General features: G+C 41.5%; 1 protein-coding gene across 1 annotated transcript; it reads left to right on the top strand.

Moving 5' to 3' along the window:
* Positions 1 to 1,565: 1,565 nt before the first annotated feature.
* LOC308367169 (MAPK regulated corepressor interacting protein 2-like) lies at positions 1,566 to 5,823 on the top strand. The gene is made up of 5 exons (XM_080840986.1): positions 1,566 to 2,091; positions 2,381 to 2,450; positions 3,825 to 3,958; positions 4,321 to 4,437; positions 5,361 to 5,823. Exons 1-5 carry the CDS (start codon positions 2,037 to 2,039, stop codon positions 5,429 to 5,431), a joined length of 447 nt encoding a protein of 148 aa, XP_080697112.1. The 5' UTR covers positions 1,566 to 2,036; the 3' UTR covers positions 5,432 to 5,823.
* The last annotated feature ends 19,560 nt before the right edge of the window (positions 5,824 to 25,383 follow it).

The raw sequence follows: 25,383 nt of genomic DNA, 5'->3' as shown, positions 1-25,383 counted from the left end.
TGAAACATTGAGTAAAAGAGGTGGCTCTATATACTTTTGGGGGGTCCTTCCTTGCGTATGGCAGAACATTCTCAAGCAAAACTAACATGGAGAATTCTATTTTATGCTCATTGAGGACGGGGGTTGGAGGCGATTCGAGAACTATGATAATATCCAGTTCAAACTGGTCTAAACAGATCTAAACTGTTCCAAGGTTTTTTTTCCTGTTTCAAAATAATACCGACCTTGGCCAAAATTAGGACCTTATCACTTGCATTACTGTGTAAGCCAACATTATTGCAGCTTCAAACGTGCGGATGTTTTCTGGCATAGATGACTTCCATCCTTTTTCACAGTGATTGGTATAATGTGCTGCTGTGGACATGAGACGCGTTTACAGTCAATCAATTCAAGCACTTCTGTATTTTAAAAGATGTTTCAGCAATCACGCATTGACGTTTTTCGCAAGGTCACTGAGACAGTTTAAAAATAGGTAGGCCTAGTTAATAGCCTACTTAACTGACAACATACATCTGTCTTGACTATATTTACAATAATTCAAGCACATGTGCCTTACTTTTTCTTTAATTTCCATGTAAATGTAGTGAGTGCCTTGGGGACAGCTGCAGTGGACGAGGACAATTGTAACATTCCAGTTTGAAGGGGGGTGAAGTCAAATTGAAGACAAAATAGGCTACGGCAACGGCCATAAATTCTTCAAACCAAAATAGTGGTGGATGAGGGTTTTATCTGTTAATTGTCTTTACAGCGTTTGTTTTCCAAATGCCAGTGAGATGCATACTGTGGATACTAGCTACAGTCTAATGCGTGTCAAAATGGTCCCAAGCCGACCTGGCCTTTGATAATACACTTGGGATATTCATTGTATGCAGCTAATAATTGATGAAATGACTAATCCCAATTACCCTTGAGCTCCTGTCAAAACGCACCAATTGCGCAATCAAATTCTTACGCAAATCTTAAAAAGTTACACATTTGCCCCATAAAACGACTTGTGACCATAACTTTTCACTACAATTGAGACATAAACTGAATGCAAACATGCTGATGCAATCACGTATGTGAGTTTCATGGCATTACAGGCACAATCATAGAAAGTAAGCAAGTTACGGCCCTCGAGGTATGGGTATGGGCTGCCTACAGGGGGCAGCTTCTCGTTCTTTTTCTATTTAATTGCAGAAAACAAATACTTGTATGTATATAGCCTTTGAAGAATATATATATTAGGCCATTAGTTAAGACCATTAGTTAACCAACACAACTGCAAGGTTTCTGTTCATATTTATGTCTGTCCCCTTAACACTGACGACAGTAATGACTATATATGTAGCCTACATGTTTTGTGATCGCATTAATTAAATTTGTTCCATATTTTCGAAGGGCATCTTGTCGCAAATTGCAGAATTTGGGCATTACCCAGTCATCATACACAGGAGGTGGCATCATGCTTTGACAAGCACGCTTTCCCTTTAAAACGTCAAGGGAGGCGTGTAGCAACGTCACTGGACCTGACCAGTTCTGGACAGCGTGTGAGAAGCATTCGATAGCCTACTGAATAGCGTACCTGTTTCTTGTCAGAACTCGGTTTAGCACCCCTCAAGAGGTCCCAAGGGTCCAAGTGAATCACCTACCTCCACTAGGCTCTGCAGGTACAAGCCAGTAGGAAAACAGCTTTATAAATCTGTGATGTAGTAATGTTATCGGGAGTCATCCATGCTTTTAACCTAGACTGACCTACACCGGTATTGCAAAGACGCTTCATTCGTTTGCTTGTGTTTGAGAGTTGAGGAACAGTTGCTGGCCTACTCAGAATTCGCTGAAACGATATCAAGTCATATTCCAAATACAAATTTCACCGTGGCTGCCACCAGAGAAAGACCGTGCCAAGGACTATCACGAGGATATACATTTATTTCAAGAAATATTTGTGCGCCTTTACCCGGTCGTCGTTGCTGCGCAACCTACTTGGACATCAAGCAAGTATTTGGACACTTTTCAAAGTGCCACACTGAATTTTGCACAGAGTTTTCCAGCACATGATGTACACAATTACAAGGGGTCCCAGCAAACTTGTTACGCAGAGGAGAACAGGTGAGTGTAACGTTACTCCTTGACCTCAGGGTGATTATTCTGTTGCATGCATATGGTGTCATTCATTCATTCATACTTCATTTACTATTGCCTTAGCAACAGTAGCATATGAACATCAGGGAATATTATCAAAATGTGCTTGTGTAGTTATATTCTAGCTTTTTAATGTTGGGCCAAGTTAAAACAGTTTTTGTCCGAATAATTTGAATACCAACACTGTGCTTTATACACATTCTAACGTCTGTCTATTGTATGCTTGTTGTGACTGTACTTTTTTATTTGAATTAAGGTCCAACACAACAGATTGACAACCAAATAAACGACTTCAAGCACAAACAAACATCTTGGTCAGCGACAAGGTGAGTAACATAATGGCTATCCATGCTAACTCATTAGCTGTGATGCAAGTCTACAGTTACTGTTGTCATGTTGCCTACTGCCCACGACATGGTGAAGCAAAGCGAGGCATTTGTGTAGACGTTATTAACACAAATGATCATCGTTATGTGGCTTTCTTCCACGCGTTTCAGGATGGTGTAGCCGTATGACACTTGCGTCAGCTAAATAGGTAATATTGTTAGTCAGCTGATCAAAATGCTAGTCGGCTAACTTCATCTGTATAGGCAGAATGTCATTTGCTTGTCGCCTATATCCGAAAAGTTGTTGTGGTCATGAAACCAAAAACGCAAAATCGTGTTAACTTTATGCACATATGCTGAAGTTATTTACAGTATCCTTTTTAATGTAAAGTGATTCTGAGCTGAGGAAGGCGTGACCTTGTACATGACAAGGTTACAGTGCCGAGGTGTTATGGTTAGCCAAAATAGTCTGTGATTGCAACACAACCTAGCCAAGGTTCTCCGCAATTTTAGCACACGATGAAAAAGGTTAAGACCCTGAAATACAAATGCTGTCGGGAAACCGTATTCTTATATGACACAACACTATGTTGCCTCATCTAAGTTTAAATAAAAGAGATTGGATAACCTTCCTGATGCAATGTTACCAAGCTAGCTAGCTGTGCCAGCCAGCGGCTAGACAGCAAGCACTAGGAGATTGGCTGTTACTTTGACACAAACGTTAATTGAACGACTCAACGAAATGTATGCACATAAGCGGATATGGTTTACACGATGAATACATATATTCGAACCTTTCTTCGCCAGTTAGCTTACATTAATTAACTCCCCAGGTAACTAGATAGCAAAATAGCTTGCTAGCTAAAGTAGCGATAGCTCTAGGTAGGACATTCTTGCTCGACAAGAGAAAACTACTGAAGTACGACCTGCAAGAGATCGCAGGTAGAGCAATGTTCTTGAAACAATTACGTACGAAAACATTAACGTTGATCATTAACGACAGCTCGTATCGTTGCCGCGCTATCTGCCCTAGCCACGGTCGCATGTCTTTCAAGCCTTTCGTAATTTCGTCATCATACAAAGTTTTGTAAGAGGAAGTACGGCAAGCCCGATGGCTCAAGTCTCATACGGCACAAATGCAACCCTTTGTAATGTAGGGTCCTTCGGTTCGTTATTAGACATATGCATTCATAGACATAAAAGCATGTCTATGCATGCATTGCTCGCTGACAGATTAAGACCCTATCAAAAAGATGGAACTCCTCACATAGTATAAAATACTTATCTGTCCTCCCAGCTTTATCCATATTAGGGTACATTTTATGTGTTCATGTTTGAGTGGAGTAAGATTGATTTAATTTTACCATTCATCAGCTCCCCTGCACCCAAGATTGTGTTTAATGGATTAAACAAGAAGAAACTCCACACACAAACTACACCACAGGCAGATGCCCAGGCTGAAGGATTGACCCCCTCTCACGAAGAGAATGTCAAGTTTGTATATGAAGGTAAGTAGTCATAGCCAGAGAGCTATCTTTGGGCTATGTTCCCTTTTCATAGGTTACCTATGAATCATCTTCCACAGAGGAAGAAGGTGATCTGTAGCAACTGAAGTAGAGATCCAGCTTACCAGCTTTTTACCAGATGTGTATTGAGGATTTTAAATGTGTGTGTGTGTGTGTGTGTGTGTGTGTGTGTGTGTGTGTGTGTATCAATGATAGCAAATGAGACCCTATGAAGATGAGTGAGACACTTTGCTTAGTATTTATCCTGTGAAAGGTAACAAGGAATGACGTGTGTGTTTTGCATATGTGTGTGTGTGTGTGTGTGTGTGTGTGTGCGTCTTGTGTTTGTGTGTATATTTTTGTAGCCTGGCAGGATGTGGAGCAGCAACTGGGAGATGCTTCTGCAGCAGCAGCAGGGGACTCTGAAGCAGGTCTGGGACCTGTGCAGTACTCGGAGAAGACTCCCAATCCCCAGCTGAAGAGTGAGTCCTCTTCTTCTCCCCCCTGTGCTTCTCAGCAGCTCATGTGGTCAGATGGTGTCAGATGGTCAGCTGCCGCGTGGTGCTCCAGTTCCTTAATTGCGTAACTGGATAAAAGTGCATTAATCCAGATGAGAGAGTGCGGTGAGAGACTCCGTGGTGATTAGTGAAAGACAAGTGCATCCATGAACAGGCTGCTGAAGTGTATCTTAGCTAGGAAGTTCACACCATGCAGAGAAATAGCTAATGTGATGGTCACTTTTATTTCAGCCCGTCTCAGCAGTACATTTGAATGATTAGAATTTGCATGAGCTTCCCTGGATTATGATCCCATGATTTTTGCAAGGAAAATATTGTCCTCTATGGAACCAAAAGATTTGGAAGCCTTCCCTGATTTAATCCCTTTCATTACGTGCGCTGTAGTTGGTTAATGTTCAACTTGCAGGATCCCTTGCAATTGAGGAATTTGGTGACACACCTTTTTTCGAAGTTGCATCATTTGATATAACCTGTGGGTGCATCTCACCTCTTCTTGGATCCGGTTACTTTAGTATCTCTCCCTTCCCTCTGCTTTCACAGACACTAGGGGGCAACAGGTCAGGCCTGTTTGTCCTGGGCTCTTATCTTGTTAGAGATTTACAGGGTTTCAACAGATCTCCCTGGGCTTGGGCGGGAATATTTCCTCTCTCTCTGTCACTCTCTCTCTGTCTCTATATCTCTCTGTGTCTCTGTCTCTCTCTTTCCCTCTCTCTCTGTCTCTCCTTATGTCTCTCTTACTGTCTCTCTCTCTCTCCATCCCTAAGGTTGTCCTTTACGTTTCCTCTTTTTCGTTCCATGTCAATACAAATAAGTAACTGTAATTTTTGTTGAAGCTCAAATTGCAAAACAGGAGTTCATATGTAAAATGTCTCCGATCCATTTTGCAGATTTCGTGCCGATTGATCTGGAAGAGTGGTGGGCCCAGCGTTTCCTTGCCAACATTGCCAACCTCTCGTGATTGGCTCTGAGGGGACTGGCCCAGAGGATCTGGGGGGACTCCCTGAGTGAGGTGTGGGTTGGAGGCTCAGCACTTGGGGAAAAAAGGAGGAGAGTCTTGCGCGACACAGAGGTGTTTAGGCTTTAGGGACGAGCTCTTTAGGGCCATCACTGGGACAATCGCGCATTGCCACTACAACATCTGAACTCTGACCCCTTTTTTTAGCCTTTAAACTCTAGTTTGTCAACACTAACCACTGTCCTTTTGGCCAGTCAGCAGGAGGAGGATTGATGAATGTTTCTCTTGTTTTTTATTTTATTTTTCATTTTGGGTCTTTGTCAAACCCACACTGAAATGTCTGTATTACTTTGAAATGCAGTAAATGTGTATTGAAATGCAGTAAATGTGTATTTTCAAAATGGTTGTGTGCTTTTTTGCAAATAGAATGTTTTGTATCTTGTGGCAGACATGTTGAGTTTGTTACATAATTTGCTTTCCAACCTATGAAGAATGATGCTAGGGGCTGAAGATGGAAGGGAAATGACCACTGGATTTGGGGATGGTGGAAGAGGAAAGTGATTGGAGTAGATTTGAAGATATCAGGCCATATAACTAGATTTGCAGTACTAATATTCCCTCGCCTGACAGCACTTATTAGGAGATACTTATGCTGCACAACACACAATGGTGTACTCAATCAGAGGTTTGTGGAGCCAAATAATTGAGGTCAAAGGCTATTCCTTGATGTCATCATGCTTGATATACTCTGATGCGATCCTTCTTTCAAAACAAACAAGACCAAAGTTTAGTTTGCTCCAGTGAATTTTCAATCCCAGGCCTCTTCATCCACTGAGGAGTAAAAACAGTATTAAAAAAGGAAAGATGTGAAAAGTCAGTCAGTGTCTAAATATAACTGGGCAGCGGGCACAGAGCCTTGCACAGCAACACTTACACTAACAGATTTTAGCACCTGTGGGTTTTATTTGTCTCATTGCTATCTTGTCCAAATGTGCAGGTTTTAGTTCAGTGGGGGACTGTGTTTCTCTCAATGCAACAAGGAGCACCAAGAGGACAAATTAAGTTCAATGACACCCTTTGGTGCAAATCTCTGGAAGACCATACTGTCAGGGCAGAGATCATCCTGGCAAACAGGGAGCATTAAAGTGGCCTCACAAGATGGAGAGCACGACATTCGAGAGGAATCAAAGACAAAATAATGGATACAATTGGGAACATTTTATTTAGTTTAATAACAACACTTTTTCATATATAATGATATAGAAACTATAGGACTTACCTGTAGTCACATCAGAAGTGACAATACCCTTGGAAGAGGCATGGTAGTCTTGACACCATTCTTAACCCTGTGTGACCAAAGCTGTTTTTTTTTCCAACAAACTGTAAACACAAATCAGACTACATTCAGGAAACCTCTGGACCCAAGGACTAGCACTCTGCTAAAAAAAAGCAAAAAATTGCTTTCATGTAATTTATCAGCCGATGTAAACATACTTCTGATGATTCATTGTATTATCAAAGAAATGGAGAACACCTTGTTCAAAAAAATATATATTATGAAAAAGGTCATTCCCATCTCGGGTAGATATATAGTGTTTGAAAACAGTTTAAGAAAAGAGTAATCCTTTTTGCAGTGTCTATTTACAAATTACACTGTAATCTCTCAGGACATCGACTGTACATACAGTAGTTAGTATATGGCAGCATAGTGTAGTCCGTAGACATACAGACGTGGACAAAATTGTTGGTACCCTTCCGTTAAAGAAAGAAAAACCCACAATGGTCACTGAAATAACTTGAAACTGACAAAAGTAATAATAAATACAAATGTACTGAAAATTAACTAATGAAAATCAGACATTGCTTTTGAATTGTGGTTCAACAGAATAATAAATACAAACTAATGGCCTGGACAAAATGATGGTACCCTTAACTAAATATTTAGTTGCACAACCTTTTGAGGCAATCACTGCAATCAAGCGACTCTCAATGAGACTTCTGCACCTGTCAACAGGTATTATGGCCAAATCCTTGTGAGCAAACTGCCCCAGCTGTCTCAGGTTTGACTGAGTCCGTACATGTAAGGGCCATGCCAATATTACCTGTACAGTGCCTAAACTGGTCCGTAGATGTAAGGGCCATGCCAATGTTACCTGTACAGTGCCTAAACTGGTCGGTAGATGTAAGGGCCATGCCAATATTACCTGTACGGTGCCTTAACTGCTCCGTAGATGTAAGGTCCATGCCAATATTACCTGTACAGTGCCTAAACTGGTCGGTAGATGTAAGGGCCATGCCAATATTACCTGTACAGTGCCTAAACTGGTCGGTAGATGTAAGGGCCATGCAAATATTACCTGTACAGTGCCTAAACTGGTCCGTAGATGTAAGGGCCACAGGTTCCACCGTCAATGTGATTGGCTTTCGTGATCTCCAGTACCTAATGCAAGATGGCAACCCACCCTTGTCGCCGAGCAAAACCACACTGAAATTATACGATGGCACCCTGATAAAGCCAAAAGGGGAATGTGATCTCAAAGCAGAGCACAATGATAAGACACACTTCCTGAGATTTCAAGTCATGGACACTTCTCAGACTCCCTTGCTCTCAGCTGAAACCTGTCAGAGACTCCATTTACTTCAGGATACCAGCAGCCAGGTGATAAACAGCCTTGAAGCAAGTCAAGCCCTCACAGAAGCACTCCAAACACAACAGAGGGGCTCATATCATATTATGATGATGTGTTTGATGGTTTGGGATGCCTACCAGGGAAGCTACACCTGAAGGTTGACCCGTCTGTCCGTCCTGTACACCAACTGCCCAGGAGAATCCCTATTCCAATCAAAGACAGAGTGACAAAGGCAATACTGGACATGGAAACAAGAGGAATCATCAAGATAGTCACAGACCCAACACCTTGGATTAGCAACATTTTGGTTGTTGAAAAGACCGACAAGCTGCGCATCTGCATTGACCCCAGTGCGCTGAATAAAGCTCTTCTACGATCGCACTATCAATTGAAGAGATCTTACCTGAAATATCAAAAGCAAAAATATTCTCAGTCTTGGATGCAAAAGATGGCTACTGGCAAATACAGTTGGATGAGGCAAGTAGCTATCTCACAACCTTTTGGACACCACTAGGTCGATACAGATGGCTCAGAATGCCGTTTGGAATCAAGCCGGCAGCAGAAGAATATCAAAGGAGACAGCACAAAGTCCTCCAGGGGCTCAAAGGAGTTTCTGTGATTGCGGATGACATCCTTGTTTACAGATGTGGAGACACAGCAGAGGAGGCGATGGATGATCACAACAAAAACTTGGCTGCCCTCCTGCAAAGGGCCAAAACAGTAAACTTAAAACTGAACAAAAGAAAACTCAGGCTGAAGCTACCCAGTGTAGCATACACAGTATATGGGGCATTTGCTCACTACTGAAGGCTTACTCCCTGATCCAGACAAAGTAGCAGCAATACAAAATATGCAATCATCACATGATGTGAAGTCTCTCCAGCGGCTGCTTGGGTTCGTAAACTATCTCTCCAAATTCTTGCCGCATCTCTCTGACGTTTGTGAGCCACTCAGACGCCTAACAGACAAAGATGTGGAATGCGCTTGGCTCCCACAGCATGATGCAGCGATATGCAAAATCAAAGATCTCACTACTCGCCACCCTGTTCTGAGATACTATGACCTTAATGAAGAAGTGACTCTGCAGTGTGATGCAAGTGAGACTGGCGTTGGAGCAGCTCTCCTGCAGAATGGACAGCCTGTAGCTTTTGCCTCGAGAACGCTGACCCCAACCGAGCAAAGGTACGCGCAAATCGAGAAAGAATGCCTTGCGATTGGGTTTGCATGTGACAAATTTGATCAGTACCTCCATGGCAGAGACTTTATAACTGTTAACAGTGACCACAAACCACTCGAAACCAAGAAACCTTATGGCACCAAAGAGACTTCAAAGGATGTTGCTCAGACTACAGAGGTACTCGATACGCCTGATATACAGACCTGGCAAAGAACTTCATGTAGCTGATTTCTTGTCCAGGACCCCACAGCCAAATTCTACACACTTGCAAATGTAGGCAACGTCCTCAGTGTATGCCTTTGGCCTGACATCAGATGACCTAGAACAGGTCAACCACAGCAGCAACACCAACGTCACCACAAAGACACTGGAGGACATTAAGAAACATTCAGCTCAAGACCCAGTTGCCCAGGCCCTATGCACCCACATAAGCAAAGGTTGGCCAAATCACAGGCAAGCTGTCAACCCTCCTCTTCATCCATTTTGGACATTCAGGGAGGAACTTACTGTAGACAGCGGCCTGATCTTCAAAGGACAGCGAGTTTTCATCCCTGAGGCATTACGCCCCATCTTCCTACAGAAGATTCACACCGGGCACTCGGGTATTGAAGCCAGCCACAGGAAGGCGCCTGAAGCAGTTTATTGGCCAGGAATTGCCAATGATCTAAGAGTTTTCATTAACAGTGGCGCCACCTGCAATTCTTCCCAGGCAAAACAGCAGAAAGAAACTCTCATGCCACACCACATTCCTGCTGTTCCATGGTCCAAAGTAGGCATAGATCTGTTCAGCATCCAATCCTCCACATTACATACCTCATCATGGTTGATTACTATTCAGACTACTGGGAGATCGATCACTTATCAGACTACACTTCATCCACAGTCATTGATGCATGCAAAAGGCAATTCAGCAGACACGGCATTCCTCACACTGTGTTCTCTGACAATGGCCCCCCATTTAACAGCATGGAATTTCAACTGTTTGCTGAAGACTGGGACTTTAAGCATATGACTTCTTCCCCTTATCACAGCCAAAGCAATGGAAAAGCGGAATCTGCAGTGAAAATCGCCAAAACTTTACTCAAAAGATGTGCCGAAGATGGAGGGGACCCATGGAAGGCAGTGCTGGCATGGAGAAACACTCCAACTGAAGGTCTAGAAAGCTCGCCAGTCCAAAGACTCATGTCAAGGCGCATTGTTCGGTCCTGCCTGTGAAAAGTGCCCTTCTGAAACCGAGAATCATGAAAGAGGTCATTGCAAAGAAGCAAGCTAAAGAGACACGAGTGAAATTGCACTATGACCTCAGTGCCCGCGACCTGCCCAGCATCACCCAAGGACAAACAGTAAGAGTCCTTATCCACCACAACAGCCAAAACAAAAACTGGGTGCTCGGCATCTGTTTTGATCAGCTCAGTGATCGTTCTATATGGTCCTGGTCAATGGCAAGAAATACCGCAGGAACAGAAGAGACATTCGTCCAGTGCAGGAAAAACTCAGGACAACATCATCTGTCAATCAACCAACTATCGATGATACCAGCTGGGACTCAGATGGTGTCGCTGGTGCCCCTGCAAACACCATTCAACCTCAAGCTGATCACATCCCTCTACCCACCAACCCGACCCCACAACACAGCAGAACCAGACAGACAATACAACGCCCAGCACGTTATAAAGACTTTGTTCTTTGAAAAAGAAAAAAAAAAAAACAACAGTGTGGTGGATATATTGAACTGTGAAATTCCTAATCACAAGTAAATTCAAATGTTTCTGTTGGTCTCTAGGTCATGTTTAAGTTCATTCTAAACAAAGTGTATCACAGCAGTTTAAAGCCTTAAGAGCTTTCGTTCATTATGTAAAGGGAGATGTTACGATGTAGTGGTGCCACTAGGTGGCCCTCTAACAATATGTTGTGTGTAGCCCTAAACCGGTATAAGGGAAACGCTAGAGTAAGGATGGATTCATAAAAATACACCAAACTGTATTTGTTTTGTTTCCACCTTCGTTTCGTGCACATTTGGCGAACATATCGTTGTAAAGTCTCTGTTTTTTGATCGGGCGAATTTTCAGGGCAACTATTTGAGACCGTGCGTTTCAATGACAACAAGACGTAAGCAACCTCGGGTGTCGCTGTCTGGAGAAATAATTCTTGCTGAACCTTACCAAATACTCTTCTCTCCAGGGGAGATTGCAACTGGAGTGACATATTTTAGATAAGGCACATTATCTATAATATGTAATACATTATTACTGAATGTTAAAACAACATTTTCTCTACTTTAAGTCTTGGAGTAGGTGATGTTGCCTCATCTTTGCGTTTCCAATCATTTTCTATGGTTAAAAAGTAAAACCCCCTTACCTGTTCTAAAATCAGCGCAAAGCACGGACTCGCGGGGCTTATTGCTTTTCTAAAACTGTTACTACACATATTTGATATGGTTTCATAAGGCATAGCCTTAGTTCAGACCAGAGCCATGGCTCTGGTTCAGACCAGAGCCAACTTAATCTATTGATAAAAACACAAGCACACAAAATTCACTTTCACAAAAATTCACAAAATTGAATTTATTTATTAAATGGGAACTTAATTTGCATTATCATACATTAAGAAAGTAATTGACTTTTTAACCATAAGGCTATGCCTACTCTAACATGATGGGTGGTCCTATCCCTTAAACAATGTAACAACATGAATTCATAACATGTATTGCATACACGTGGGAATGCTAGCAAAATGGGACAAAATTAAGTGCTGTATACATTTAGTGCCTGGAGAAAAAACACCTGTAGTACAATTTTCAAATATAAGTTGGTCAAAGTTCCTGCAGTGTGCCCATTCATGGCTGAACCTGCAACCCTGCAAAGAGGGGGAAGTGGCCAGAAATGCCCTAGAGGCTTTAAATCTGGAAGAAGACCAGGAATTGCCAGCTAATATGGCAATAGGATACCACCGCAAATGTTACATGCTGTTCACCAAAGCACACATTGAAAGAGCATGAAAGAAGAAAGAAAATGCAGCCAAGGACAGTGAAGGTTTACTCAGAGTATGATTTCCTTTTCGCCTGTATTATATGAGGTCTGTGTACCCAACAGGGTTTGAGCAAGTAACTCATAAAAGACATTGACATGACAGAGAAATGGTGTAGATGAAACTCCTTCATTACTGAGACATTAAGGTCCATGGCTTCCACACTGACACTGCTTGATCACCTCAGGGGGGAGGTTTCTGGATTTCCCCACTCAGCTGCAATGTTTTTGTTCCTGAACGTAAAGGACTTCGTTAAAAATATACTATAATATAGCAGGGGATTACAACAGGGGTGAGGAACAATTCATTTTAAATGTCATTTCAATTTTTTTATAAAGCCCCAAGGGCCGTACTATGGATACAAAAGGATTTCCCCCCAGCACTTTAGGCCTATATTGAACGTGGTCACCTTTACAACAGACCCCACCTTCACTAAATCCCTTGAAAATAACTTCGTTGTATTGCAACTGCAACTTCAAACATTGCTTTACAAACCATGTCATATTACATGTGAAACTGCATCACAGTAAATGCATTATGTTGGCATGAGTTTGTTGTCTACATGTTGTCTGTGTTGCCATGTGGTTTACTCCCAGCTGGTTGCCTCATATGCATGAACATAAATAAACAATTAAAATATGAAATAGCCTACCGAGAGTAAGTGGCATTTATATTGCACCAGTCAGATGGGCGAGGGATCTGATGGATGTCATGTTTTTTTTCTTGTAGCCTAAGATGCTACCTGTAGAGATATTATTTGACATAAGTTAGTTCACAGAAGTGCTACGCAGTTATCAATGTTTAAATTGTATGACTGTTGTAATTAAGCTCGTCGTTTGGACTAACGGGAGGAGAGACTTTGTTCAGTAGACGCCTATGGCCATGTTCATATGAGGAGAGGGGATCTCGCTTCACGTCTATTGTAATCAATGTTTCACACCCTATACTGACGAAATTAACAACATGTAGCATTAAACAGGTTTCATTTATGACAAGAAAAATAGTCATGTGTTGAAATATCCACTCGAAGTTAAACAATTCTTACCTCAAAGCTGTATCTCAGCTATTTTCCAGTGGGATATGAAGTCGATGTGCAGTTCCTGGTGTGACGATGCGACACCGAGAAACGCAATTGGTTGAAATACCCCAATCCGCGGTTTTGATTGGACGTCACGCCGGAAAACTTTTGATGATATTTTTGAGAACTTAATCGTAAAATACTATTAAATGTGCAACTTCCCGCGTTGGAAACAAACGGCTATATGTTTTTTATTATCTGGTTCAGCTTCCTTCAAAAAATTAGCTTCACAGCTGCAGGGTAACTATCAACTCGAGAACTAAGCAAGATAGACGGTCTCAGCCCCCTGACTAATAGTCTCCTTGAAATGCTGAGACCTCAGTGTAGAGATAAGTTCCGGTATTCAATAAGAGGAGTAGCGCACGATGCGAGTCGCCTCACCTGGTGAATAAGACGCGCATTGCATGCGATCTGAGGTGTAGCGCACGAAGCGAGTCGCTCGAGGCGCATTGCCTATACTAAACGTGGTTGAGACGGCGCACATAGCCTACTATAAACGTGGTTGAGACTCTTATTAAAGCTCTTACTCATTATCGTGGTTGAAAGTCGGTAACAAGTCACGATAAACGTTGTTGAGACACTTAGGCCTATGCAAGATCTTACTCATTCTCGTGGTTGAAAGTCGGTAACAAAACAGACAGCTACACGGTCAAGCAATGTCATTTATTTCTTAAAAGTTATTGATAGAAAATACACACTCACAAAAACACACGAAGACGTGTAAATCACCCTGTCCATTGTCTTTGAGGTTAGTCTCTGGCGATTGTCTGACCATTGTCTTTACACCTTTGACTGATGTGCCCCAATGTGTTTACACCTCTCTCATCAATATGCATAGTGCTCTAGGTGAAGAATAGTGTCACTTTCTAAGTTACTTATTATTAGTAGAAACCACAAACAGTTTCTGAATGCTAAACTCACCTATGTGGACCAACACCTCTGTTTACAAGGTTCAGAGTAAAAAAGAAAACTTCCAAAATATGTACAATGTGTTTTTGTACAAAGTCTGAGCACCTCTAAAACAAGATTCAATTTTAGTGTCTTTAGATTTAACTTTAATAAAACACTTTTTTAAATACATTCCTTTTAATGCCATTGTATTATTGCTGAGGTGTTCTAGAGCAGTGGTCCCCAACCACCGGGCCGCGGCCCGGTACCGGTCCGTGAGGTATTTGTTACCGGGCCGCACAGAAAGAATACATTATTTATATAATTTCCGCTGTATTAATTATTGGAGTCTGAAAGGTGTTTTATTTTGAAAAACTACCGGATTTTCCCGGACGTAACATTCGCCTGTGCCTCTTGTCACGTCAAGACGCTTGTCACGTTCACGTGATATGTCACTCAAAAAAAAAAGCCCGCATACTAGCGAAAATTAGTAATAAAACAAACATCTTTGGAGAGCTTCTTTGCAAAGGTGAAACGGTCAATTAAGGAGCCAGAAGAGGAGCCTAGAACCTCAAAAAAAGAAAGCTTATTTTAAAAGACAATAGGCCTACCATTAATTAAAATACGGGTTTATTGCAACAGGTGATTCTCAAGCACCAAGTCCGCTCTGTTTAATATGTGGCGACAAGCTAACAAACGAGCCAATGAAGCCTTCAAAACTGCTTCGGCACATGGAGACCAAGGACTGATTCAGAGTTATGGTGAGTTGTATTTTTCATGCACTTAACGTTCGTAATACCTAACGTTAATGTTAGCTGTTGTGTATATAAGCAGACCGGGCTTCATTGTATCAAACTCGCGCTTGCCTCACATCAATATGAATGGATGACGTGCAGTGGCGGACCTAGTCATTTGGGGGCCTAAGGCGAAAACATAGCCAGGGGCCCTCTTCATCCGTCCTTTTAATGCAAAAAAAAAAGGGCCACCTCAAAGCAGGGGCGGACTGGGGGGAAAAAGTGGCCCGGGAGTTGTCTGTCAGAGCGGCCCACTTAATATACGGCGCGTTGCCCGCTCAATGTATGCAAAATACCCATACACTTAACATAATTTTGGATGATTACAAAGAAATAACATTATATATGTTTTTTAATAACATTTGGATCCACAAATTTGCCTGGATGGACACATGGAATAAAATGATACTGGCTATTGTAACACTCCAAGGAAGGTAGGGCCTATAGTTTGCTAGATGAATATGCTTAACTCTGGGCTAGTATCAGATGGTTAGGCCTATATGTATAACTACAGAGCCTTTAGGAATAAATGTCAGCAGAGAAAGAGTACACAATTTTTTTGATAATGATTAGGGCGACCTACATTAAGCAATATCATTTTTTTTGTAGGCTGATTAACTCATACAGCAATACCTTTTTGTATAGTAGATGGCAGCACACAATCAAAATATTTCCCCTCTACCTACATAGCTACAGTAGCTAGTTATATGGAAGAAAGTTGCATTCAGGAGCCTTCATAAGCAAACATGATTTGGCTCCGCATTAAATTATCCCACTTTTTCATTATCCACATGTCTCAAATGTTGTATGATGCAACATAGCTTTACAGGACACATAAATGTCCAGTAACAACGTAAAGAAGGGGGCAACATATAAGTCAAAACCAACTATATTTATTGACTGATCTCGAAAGTATTGGCTTACAAAAGCTAACTAAGTCTTCACAAAGAAAATAACTCAGTGTTAGGGCAAAAAGCGAACATTCACACTGTACAACCTATGAAAAGTGACAGCGGTAGCCTACAAATAAAGAAATACAGACCGCGTTAGCCACTTCACAGCGTGCTAGCCATGATTTTCTTTCGTTCCAATTCTTGGATGTAGGGTTCCACCCTTTATAGAAACCTGTTGAATCGATACATTTGGTGTAGGAAGTCCTAATTGTTTTGTTGTCAATTTATCTTAATTAGTACGCCGACAGAGAAAAAAATCTCCTTTTCCTGAAAGCAGTTCGTCGCCACAATCGCCCTTAAGGTCCGCCGCCACTGGTTTGAACTTTGTTGTAGAAATGAACAGAACAGAACATACGATGGGGTGTAAACATCAGTGGTAATGGTAGTGTTGCATGCTGGGTGTGTGATTATGTGTGTGTGTGTGTGTGTGTGTGTAGGGGTGTTAAAGGTGTCTACGAGCGAGACATGCAAGTATTAGGCTAGAGTGATTAACATTTAATAACAAATAAACATAGTAAGACTGACGGAGGAGATTAGAAAATAGTAAGACAATAGTAACCATGAGTGTGAATACAGGTCACTAGGAGTAGTATAAATAGCAGACAGTGAATCCCGTTGGTTATCATGACAGGTATATAATGTATTCGCTTAAGCAAGGAAAACTGTCGCAACCGACGATATCTGCGGGAGGGCCGGTTGGTTATGGACTTAGGCCGTCCCATCAGTGCCTGGGTGGGCAATTTATCGTGGGCTTTCTGCTGGGTGAGGGCCTAAGGCAGTTGCCTAGTTCGCCTTAATGGTAGGTCCGCCACTGAACATATGTTAAGTGGCCATGAGAAAGAATTGGGAAGACCTGGGAAACTGAGAAACATGAAAGCTTACATTTGCGTTTAGGAAGTTTTATCAGCCAATTCATCGCTCAAATGTAATAAATCCTCTGTCAGACTGAGTCAACGTTGTGCCAATCCGTCGCTCAGATTTAATGAATGCTCTGTCAGACTGAGGCTTTGTGGCCTCAGGTCATGATTGTGTAACTTAAAAGTTTTTTTTTTTTTTTGTGGTTCGCGCGGATCGTCTGGTTACCCCCTTCCACCTTCAATGTGTGAATGCATTCTTATTCCAATAATTATGTGTAATAATAATAATTTACTGCTCATTCATGTCAAACACTTGGTAAAATGGCTTTAGTGTTGAAAAGAAGACGGGACCAGACCAGATCGGAGAACTGCAAACATTGTAATCTAACCTCAATAGAGTTTAAAAAAAAGATATACAATAAAAATTGCCTTTAGGGTTCCTTATTGATTGACTTGTTTTGTGAATAACTGAAATCAATCTTTGAGAGCAGAATTCTGCGACAAAAGTAGACTATACAAGAAAATGACCGGTTAACAAGACTTGATACAGAACATCTCAAAAACATATAAGTGCTGTGTCAGTTTAGAGTGTCCCTTTGTAAATGGAAATGCTCACAGTCTGTCACATTTCCGTGTACCCAAGGAGAGAAGTCACTCGCCTTTGCACTGAAACACAGAACGTACGTGCAAGTACAGTGCTGTGTGGAACCTTTTGGCACAGATGACCTGAGGCACTTGAGGTGACCGTAGGCACAACCGCCAGCCTTCGTCGCCGCAAGTTCTTTGTTGTCGGTTTGGTGTGTCTTTCGCTATAACTGACCGATTTCACCAGTGTATGCAGCATATGCCAAAGACTAGTGCTGTCTGGGTGAAGTGTGTGTCTGTGTGTGTGTGTGTGTGTGTGTGTGTGTGTGTGTGTGTGTGTGTGTGTGTGTGTGTGTGTGTGTGTGCCTGTGTGCCTGTGCCTGTGCCTGTGCATGCATGTGGTGGTTTGATGGGACACAACATCCTTATTGACTAGCCTTTAAATAGACTACATCTATGTTCCTAATTCTTGGCTGATTGCAGTGTGCCATTATATCGATGGTCCCCTCCTCCTCTCCCTCCTCAACCCGGGAAGGATCTGCGAAGGTCACTACATACTCCAAACAGGACTGAGGATATGGCTTATGCCATAGAGTAAATACTATTTGTACCATCCCTTCGTGGAGTATATTATGAAGTTCATTCCTGTCTCCTGAGTCTTAAGGGAAGAAATATGATGTAAGTGAAAAAAGGCATGTAAGTGCCATTTAATGATTTAATTGTCTGGGCGTTGATTTAGAACCACGTACTTTGAATTTTAATCCCTTAAATGGGATTAAACTGTGCCCTGAGCCATAATTAAATGTGTTATTACTCAATGTGGTCATCAACGCAGACAAACAAACGCATACTCTGTTCTCACATCTCCTCCAATTTATTTGATCAGGAATCTGTTTGAAATCTCAGAACATCCCTGCAGCTATTTCTTCAACCTGTACAGGTATAAGATTGCTGTAAAAACGATGTTTCTTTCCTGGTTGATCCAGCAAGGAGTCTTCATTCCGGTAAAGTGCAGTAACGAAACACGTGGAACATACCCCAGATTCTGCGGTGCAGATCTGAACCACAAGCATCTCCAACTCCAGACATGGTTAATAATTGCTGTCACTCACACCTCAGTTTGATTCCTGACCTCAGGTATCTTAACAATACCAGTGTGGGGACCTTTCATTTGTTACAATGATAAGATTACTATTATGAAGATTATGCTGGCCAACTTTTGGTCGTCACAGCAGCTGCTTTATCATATTTATTTGGGCCAGTATTCTCACACTGTTTTGTTTACAACTGAGGTAATGCGTGCACTCCTCATTACTCTCTGACACTCCCACACCAACTGCCACCATCTCCCACACCAACAAGTGTAATCCCAACCTCTCAGTAAATCACACTGCAAAAATGTTAATGTTATTAAGATGAAATATCTTAAATTAAGGCAATATGTGCTTGTTTTTTGTCTGACAAGATATTTATTCTTACCAGGCATTTTAATGTATGAGCATTTCACTTGTTTCAAGCGTTTAAGTCCTGAATTATCTTAATAATGTATTTTAACTTGTTACTGAGATTGTATAACTGGTTCTGAGAAAGTCAATTCTTAAAACTAGTTTGATCACCACTGACAAAACTGCTTTTTCAAAGTCAGAATCAAGACATATGGACTTATTTTTAGTCTGGCCACACTAGTTTAAAGACATATTTCGGTTCTTTAAAAAAAAATCTTGGTCAGTCAAATTTTCCTGTTCTGTTGGCAGATAGTTTTGCTTGTTTTAAGTAATATATCCCCCATTTTATCACTTTTTTTCTTGTTTTTGTTGTTGAACAGAGTTTATGGGTGGGCGTGGTTTATCATTGTTTGATGTTTCCTAGGAATGCCATGGTGAGATGACAGCATTCCTGTGGCAATTACACACAACTGAATTATTTCCTTGGAAACGGTGCCAAACTTCCATACACGCATGTGTGAAACAAGAAAACAACTTGCCATCTCCTATGTCCTTCATGTCCTGTCCCTATGTCCCTAGGTGAGATGATCTTTGTCTCTACTGGGCGTTGGCCTCAAGAGAGCATCTGATCACAGTAACCTTACACGCCTGCATTCAGTCAGCTTTCCATGCAGTCTATTTCATTCTACTCCCCCTCACCTTTCTGTAACTAGTGTCCCTTTTTACACACCTTACCTATTGTACTGCTCGTAACTAGGTCTACCTCTTTAAATGGTTTAAAAAGGTACAGCCAAAATTCTATTTCAATACACTTTCAGTCAATTTCAGTTCATTGTTCCTAATGGTTGTCTAGCTGTCCGTTCAGTGTGTGTGCCCTCAAAATAAAACTTTGGTGTTTGTACACAGTCCTGGGCCGACACACACACACACACACACACGCACACACACACACACGCACACACACACATGTGTGTATTATGGTCCATTTGTATGCAGGGGTTCCTGGCTCGGCAGACTGGGAGAACACCTCCACCTGATCTGAGACCAGGAAGGACGAGTAGAAGCCCACCCCAAACTGACCAATGATGGAGCTGCTGGCCTCTGCCTGACTCTGCAACGCATCCAGGAAAGCCTGAGGGGGACAGAGCAAGAGAGAGAGAGAGAGACAGAAAGGGATTGGGGAGAGGGAGAGAGAGAGAGAGAGAGAGAGAGGGAGAGAGAGAGAGAGAGGGAGGGGGGACAGAGCCCAAGAAATGGAGTGGGGAGAGGGAGGGGGGAGAGCGAGAGAGAGAGCACAAGAAAGGGAGTGGGGAGAGGGAGGGAGGGGGGGAAGAGAGAGAAAGAGAGAAGGAGAGAGACAGAAAGAGAAAACGAGAAGAGAGATAGGAGAGAGAGAGCAAGACAGAGAGAGAAACATAAATGGAAAGAGAGAGGAGAGAGAGTGAGAGAGAGAAACAGAAAAGGAAAGAGATTTAGTGACATGAGTTTAACTGAGCAATTCAGAGGAATGACACAACAAGTTAAACTACAGGGCCATTAATTGTATGGATCTCAGTGAAAGTGGGTAGAATGCTCTTAATGTAATTTGACTATCCTTACAAAAAGAGAGGAGGTTGGAAAGAGCAGGTACCTTAGAGCCAGAACGAGCATGGACGGCGTCCTTGTACTCTATATTAGCCGAGTGGGCATGTGTGAGTGGGCATGTCCTAAACTGACACAGCACTTGTGTTTTTGAGATGTTCTGTATCAAGTCTTGTTAACCGGTCATTTTCTTGTATAGTCTACTTTTGTCGCAGAATTCTGCTCTCAAAGATTGATTTCAGTTATTCACAAAACAAGTCAATCAATAAGGAACTCTAAAGGCAATTTTTATTGTATATCTTTTTTTAAACTCTATTGAGGTTAGATTACAATGTTTGCAGTTCTCCGATCTGGTCTGGTCCGGTCTTCTTTTCAACACTAAAGCCATTTTACCAAGTGTTTGACATGAATGAGCAGTAAATTATTATTATTACACATAATTATTGGAATAAGAATGCATTCACACATTGAAGGTGGAAGGGGGTAACCAGACGATCTGCGCGAACCACAAAAAAAAAAAAAACCTTTTAAGTTACCCAATCATGACTTGAGGCCACAACGCCTCAGTCTGACATGAATTGGCACAACGTTGACTCAGTCTGACAGAGGATTTATTACATTTGACTTGGCTGGTAAAACTTCCTAAATGCAAATGTAAGCTTTCATGTTTCTCAGTTTCCCAGGTCCCGACTTCCGACTTCCCGACTTCCACCCCCCAAATACACCCTCTGTGTCCTATACCAAGCTTTGTAAGCTGGGTGTTTTTTTTACACATTTTTTTTAAATAATTACAGGTCATACGGAATGTGGCCAACCATGGTAAGGGGAGGAGCCAATGGAGTTTACAGAACCCAGAGAGAGTATAAAGAAGGAAATAAACAGACAACAAGACAGAAGGATAGAATTGGAAGGAAAGAAGTGCTCCGGAGATAAACTGAAAGAGGAAAGAGCAGCAGATTATATAAAGGGAGAGTAACAGAGAGAGAGAGAGTGAGAGAGAGAGAGAGAGAGAGAGAGAGAGATCACTGGGCTGATAACAGAAATCTCCCCCATCTGCCACTGGTCTAGCCTTAGTGCTGGGTACATTGGGATGGCCTTCAGGAGTCTGCTCTTTCTGACTGGACTGGCTCTTGTGGTGAGTAACCGTATACCCAATTATGGACTACCTGGTAGGTTCTGAGTTGTACTTGCTGAGCAGGGACTGATGGTTTTGAGGGTGTGACAGCCTGCATTATATGCCTGTTTTTTTGTCTGACTACCTACCAGGCAGTTTTTTAAGAGCATTGCACTTGCTTCAAGCGCTTCAGTCCTTAATTATCTCAATAAGGTATTATAACTTGTACCTGGGATTATATAACTGGTTCTGAGCAAGTTAAAGTAACACTATGCAACAATTTGACACTTTTTGAGGTATGGTTTGGTGCCATCCTCAAATTGATTTTGATAGCATATGCTCATGTGAAGGACAGATACACCTGTGTCTGTCCCACTAACCTTCCAGGATATGCACTATGTAGTTCTGTGTTTCCTGGCTAACAGGGGAAAAAAAGGAAGAAAACCGTTCCTTTTAGGTAGTTAGCTTGCTAGTTACGGAACAGAACTCCTTATTTTTTTTTTTAGTAATGCTTGAAACTATTTTTATCACCACTGACCACTGACAAGTACAAAACTGCTTTGTCAAAGTCAGAATCAAGACAAATGTACTGGTATTTAGTCTGTCCGCACTTATTTAAAGACATATTTATTTATTTTGAATTTTTTTAATCTTGGGAAATCACATTTTCCTGTAATTTTGCTTATTTTAAATAATATATCCCCCACTTTCTTATTTTCTTTTTCTTGTTTTTAAAAGCTGAATTTTTGCCTTGTTGTTATTCACACAAATTTACCTGAAACGCTTCTGGTGAAGAGCTGGATATGTTTTGCCTCCAGGGCAAGTTAAGAAGTGATGAGTGATATATGTCTTTTTCTAGATTTATGTATCTTTTATTAGCTCTCAGGGTCTCAACCTTTTTTCTACAAGTACTTATACTGTATATAGATGGTATAAACACATACAATCTACTACTTTCAAGTAACTTTTATCCCTTGTTTTCGTCATTCAAATTTCTATTTGGCATTCAATTTAATTCATTGTTCTGGCTGGGGAATTAAGAGGAGTGACAAAATATAAGAAAAAACGCAATCTTCGCGTGTAGCCCTGTGCCCGATATGTTAGATCCTTTATGTTTTTTTTTTTTCTTGATCATTTTCTTGTTCATTGTGTTCACAGAGCACACACACTCAGTACCCAATGCAGGTATTACTGTGAACTTCTTTTGAGTTTGAATTTGACCTGCTTATTCCTGGCAATTTTTATTTGTAACAATTAACAATTGCCAGGAATAAGCAGGTCAAATGGTGGTTCCGTATTCCTTACAGGACCATAAGGGCAAGCAGCAATGTGAGGTCTAAGGTTAATGGTTTAATATCACTCATCATTTGCATCTGAGGTCTGACTGCATGACACCTTGCTACCTAATGTATTTTTGGCTAAGGTTGCCAAGGTTTTGATTTTTAGCTTCTTTGCCTATTACTTTCCCTCTTTAGGAATGTGCGGACTCAAAAGCAACCTTTTTCATTCATGAAAAAACTGTTAGCTGGTTGTGAACTTGTGAACCCTTACCAAGGAACCTGATGTTTTTGTGTTCTTTGCATACTTGCATGACACTTGCATGTCTACACTAGTATGATTGTTCTCCAGAACTAAATCATATGCAATAAGTTCTTCCTCTGAACTGCGGCTCTTACATTGAGCAAAACTTGACGTGTGACGATAGATTTGAGAGCTCAACAAAACATTTTTTTTCTGTTTACAATGACCATTTCTTTTCATTGACAAAATGAACGAAAGCGAACACTCTGATAGTGAGTTTTACTATCCAGATGAACAAGGAATAGTTACAACTGGAGGTGGATATGACAAAATGAAAACAACAACAACAGCCATGAGGAAATAGAAACCTTCTAAACACTGCAAGAAAAAGAACATGTGACCTGAAAACACTGAAACAAGAAAATGCCATATAATAAACAACTTATTAACCTCGACCATTCCGTCATGCAGGGAAATATCAAACTTCGGCTTTGGCCTATTACCAATGCAAAGCTTTCCTTTGATGTTTCTTGGCATGACCGAACGTTCGAGGTTAGTAAGTAGTTTTAATACTGGTCCAACTGGAGCTTGTGAATACTTGTGAACTGGAGCATGACCCTTTCCAAGGAACCTGACTCTGTGCTTGGTTTTTTTGTTGTTTACAGAGTACCACTGTTTTACATTTCTAAGTAGATTACATTTGGCATTAGATTAATTGTTTTGCTCAGACAGTGAAGATGCTCAAGGTATGTTTATTTTGGAAAGGCAGAACCGGATTCAGACATACTGATCCATATCCAGTTTACCGGTTTATCCGAAACACTACACCTCTTTGGCCCCTTTGTTTACAGTCACTTATTTCCTCTCAGGGATTCATACAGGTGGTTGGATTTGCCTTGGCAACTTGTGGTCGAGTTGTTAGAAGTTACTTTTACGCAGACCTAATTCTCTTGTATGACACTCATGTATGGAAAATCTTTTTACTCCCTAGTCAGGAAAAGAAGTGCACCTGCATTTATAGAGGGACATTCCAATTATCATTACACAAAACCTGATATTCTTGTTACATAGACTTAGCTCTGAAGACAAAGTCAAGGTTTGCATTAGTATATAAATGGCACTAAAAGACTGCTCCACTACTACTACTACTACTACTACTACTACAACTACTGCCACTATAGTATAAACCAGTGGTTCTCAACCCTTGGGTCGCGACCAAAATTGGGGTCTCCGGAGTTTCTGAAAAGGTCGCGAGACGAATTCTAAATGTAAAACCTTTTTTTCAAGCCATGCTCCCTCTGTCCATTAGGGAATCCCTGCCCCCAGTTCTGACATTAAACTACATACTTATCCGATCGTGCTCTCCGATCTCACGTGGCACGCCCTTTAACGCCCTCCTTGAAGTGGGACCACACCTTTGAGCACCTTGGAGAGCCATCCTAGGGTGTCGGATGGCCTCTGGAGCACCGCTTGAATTTTCTCACTATCCGATCCGACTATCCGATCCGAGCTGTCCGACACCCCTGGCTAAAATGACGTTTCCTGTTTCATTCCCTATATGACAGCACCTCCGTTTTTTTTTTTAAAAAAACGCTGAGAGATCGCTGGGAACCTGGGGCTGGAGGTCCAGGAGTGCATTAGGAGTTGGAGGAAGATCAGGGACAAGTTTGTAAAAATGAAAAAAACTATGAAGGGCACCAGCGGCGATGCAGGAGGAAAACCGACATCTCCCTTCTTCCTTGCCCTATCGTGGCTCTCACCGCATATAAAGCATAGGGAGACGTCGTCTAATTACAGCAATAATAAAAACATTTCTTGGTTTTCGAACAGCCTCTTTGTGTTTGAGTTAGCAGAGCATGCAGTGTAAATGATTAAATTGTAAAATAACCTGAATTGTAGACGTAAAAAAGCAGAACTGTTTGTGTGGTATAATAATAGAAAATATTCGGCAATAACCGTGAGCTTGGTCATTGTCGTTAGTAATTCATTTCACAACAACAGCCTCTGATAATTAACTGAAAATACACGGGATAAAAACAAATGATTTCTTATTTTATAGTTTGTTGTTGATGATGTAATGGCCTTGTAACATCATAATAAACCGTTGGTAATCTCCACAGCCCCTCGTAGAACCATGCAGGTAGAGGTGAGTCGGTAGGCCTACAATCATCAGATTAGAAAGGGCGTCTCTCGTGAAGTCGTACGAGGTGAATTGGATAACCATGCCAATGCCTTAAGACGGTAATGGTTTTGCATGTAGGCCTATCTAACGATATCATGTTCGAACATTCAACCAATCAAATTT

This window comes from Sprattus sprattus (genome assembly GCF_963457725.1).
Source record: "Sprattus sprattus genome assembly, chromosome: 6".
Lineage (NCBI taxonomy): Eukaryota > Metazoa > Chordata > Actinopteri > Clupeiformes > Clupeidae > Sprattus > Sprattus sprattus.
The sequence above is the reverse complement of the archived record's forward strand: the minus strand, read 5'-3'. Positions and strand labels throughout refer to the sequence as shown.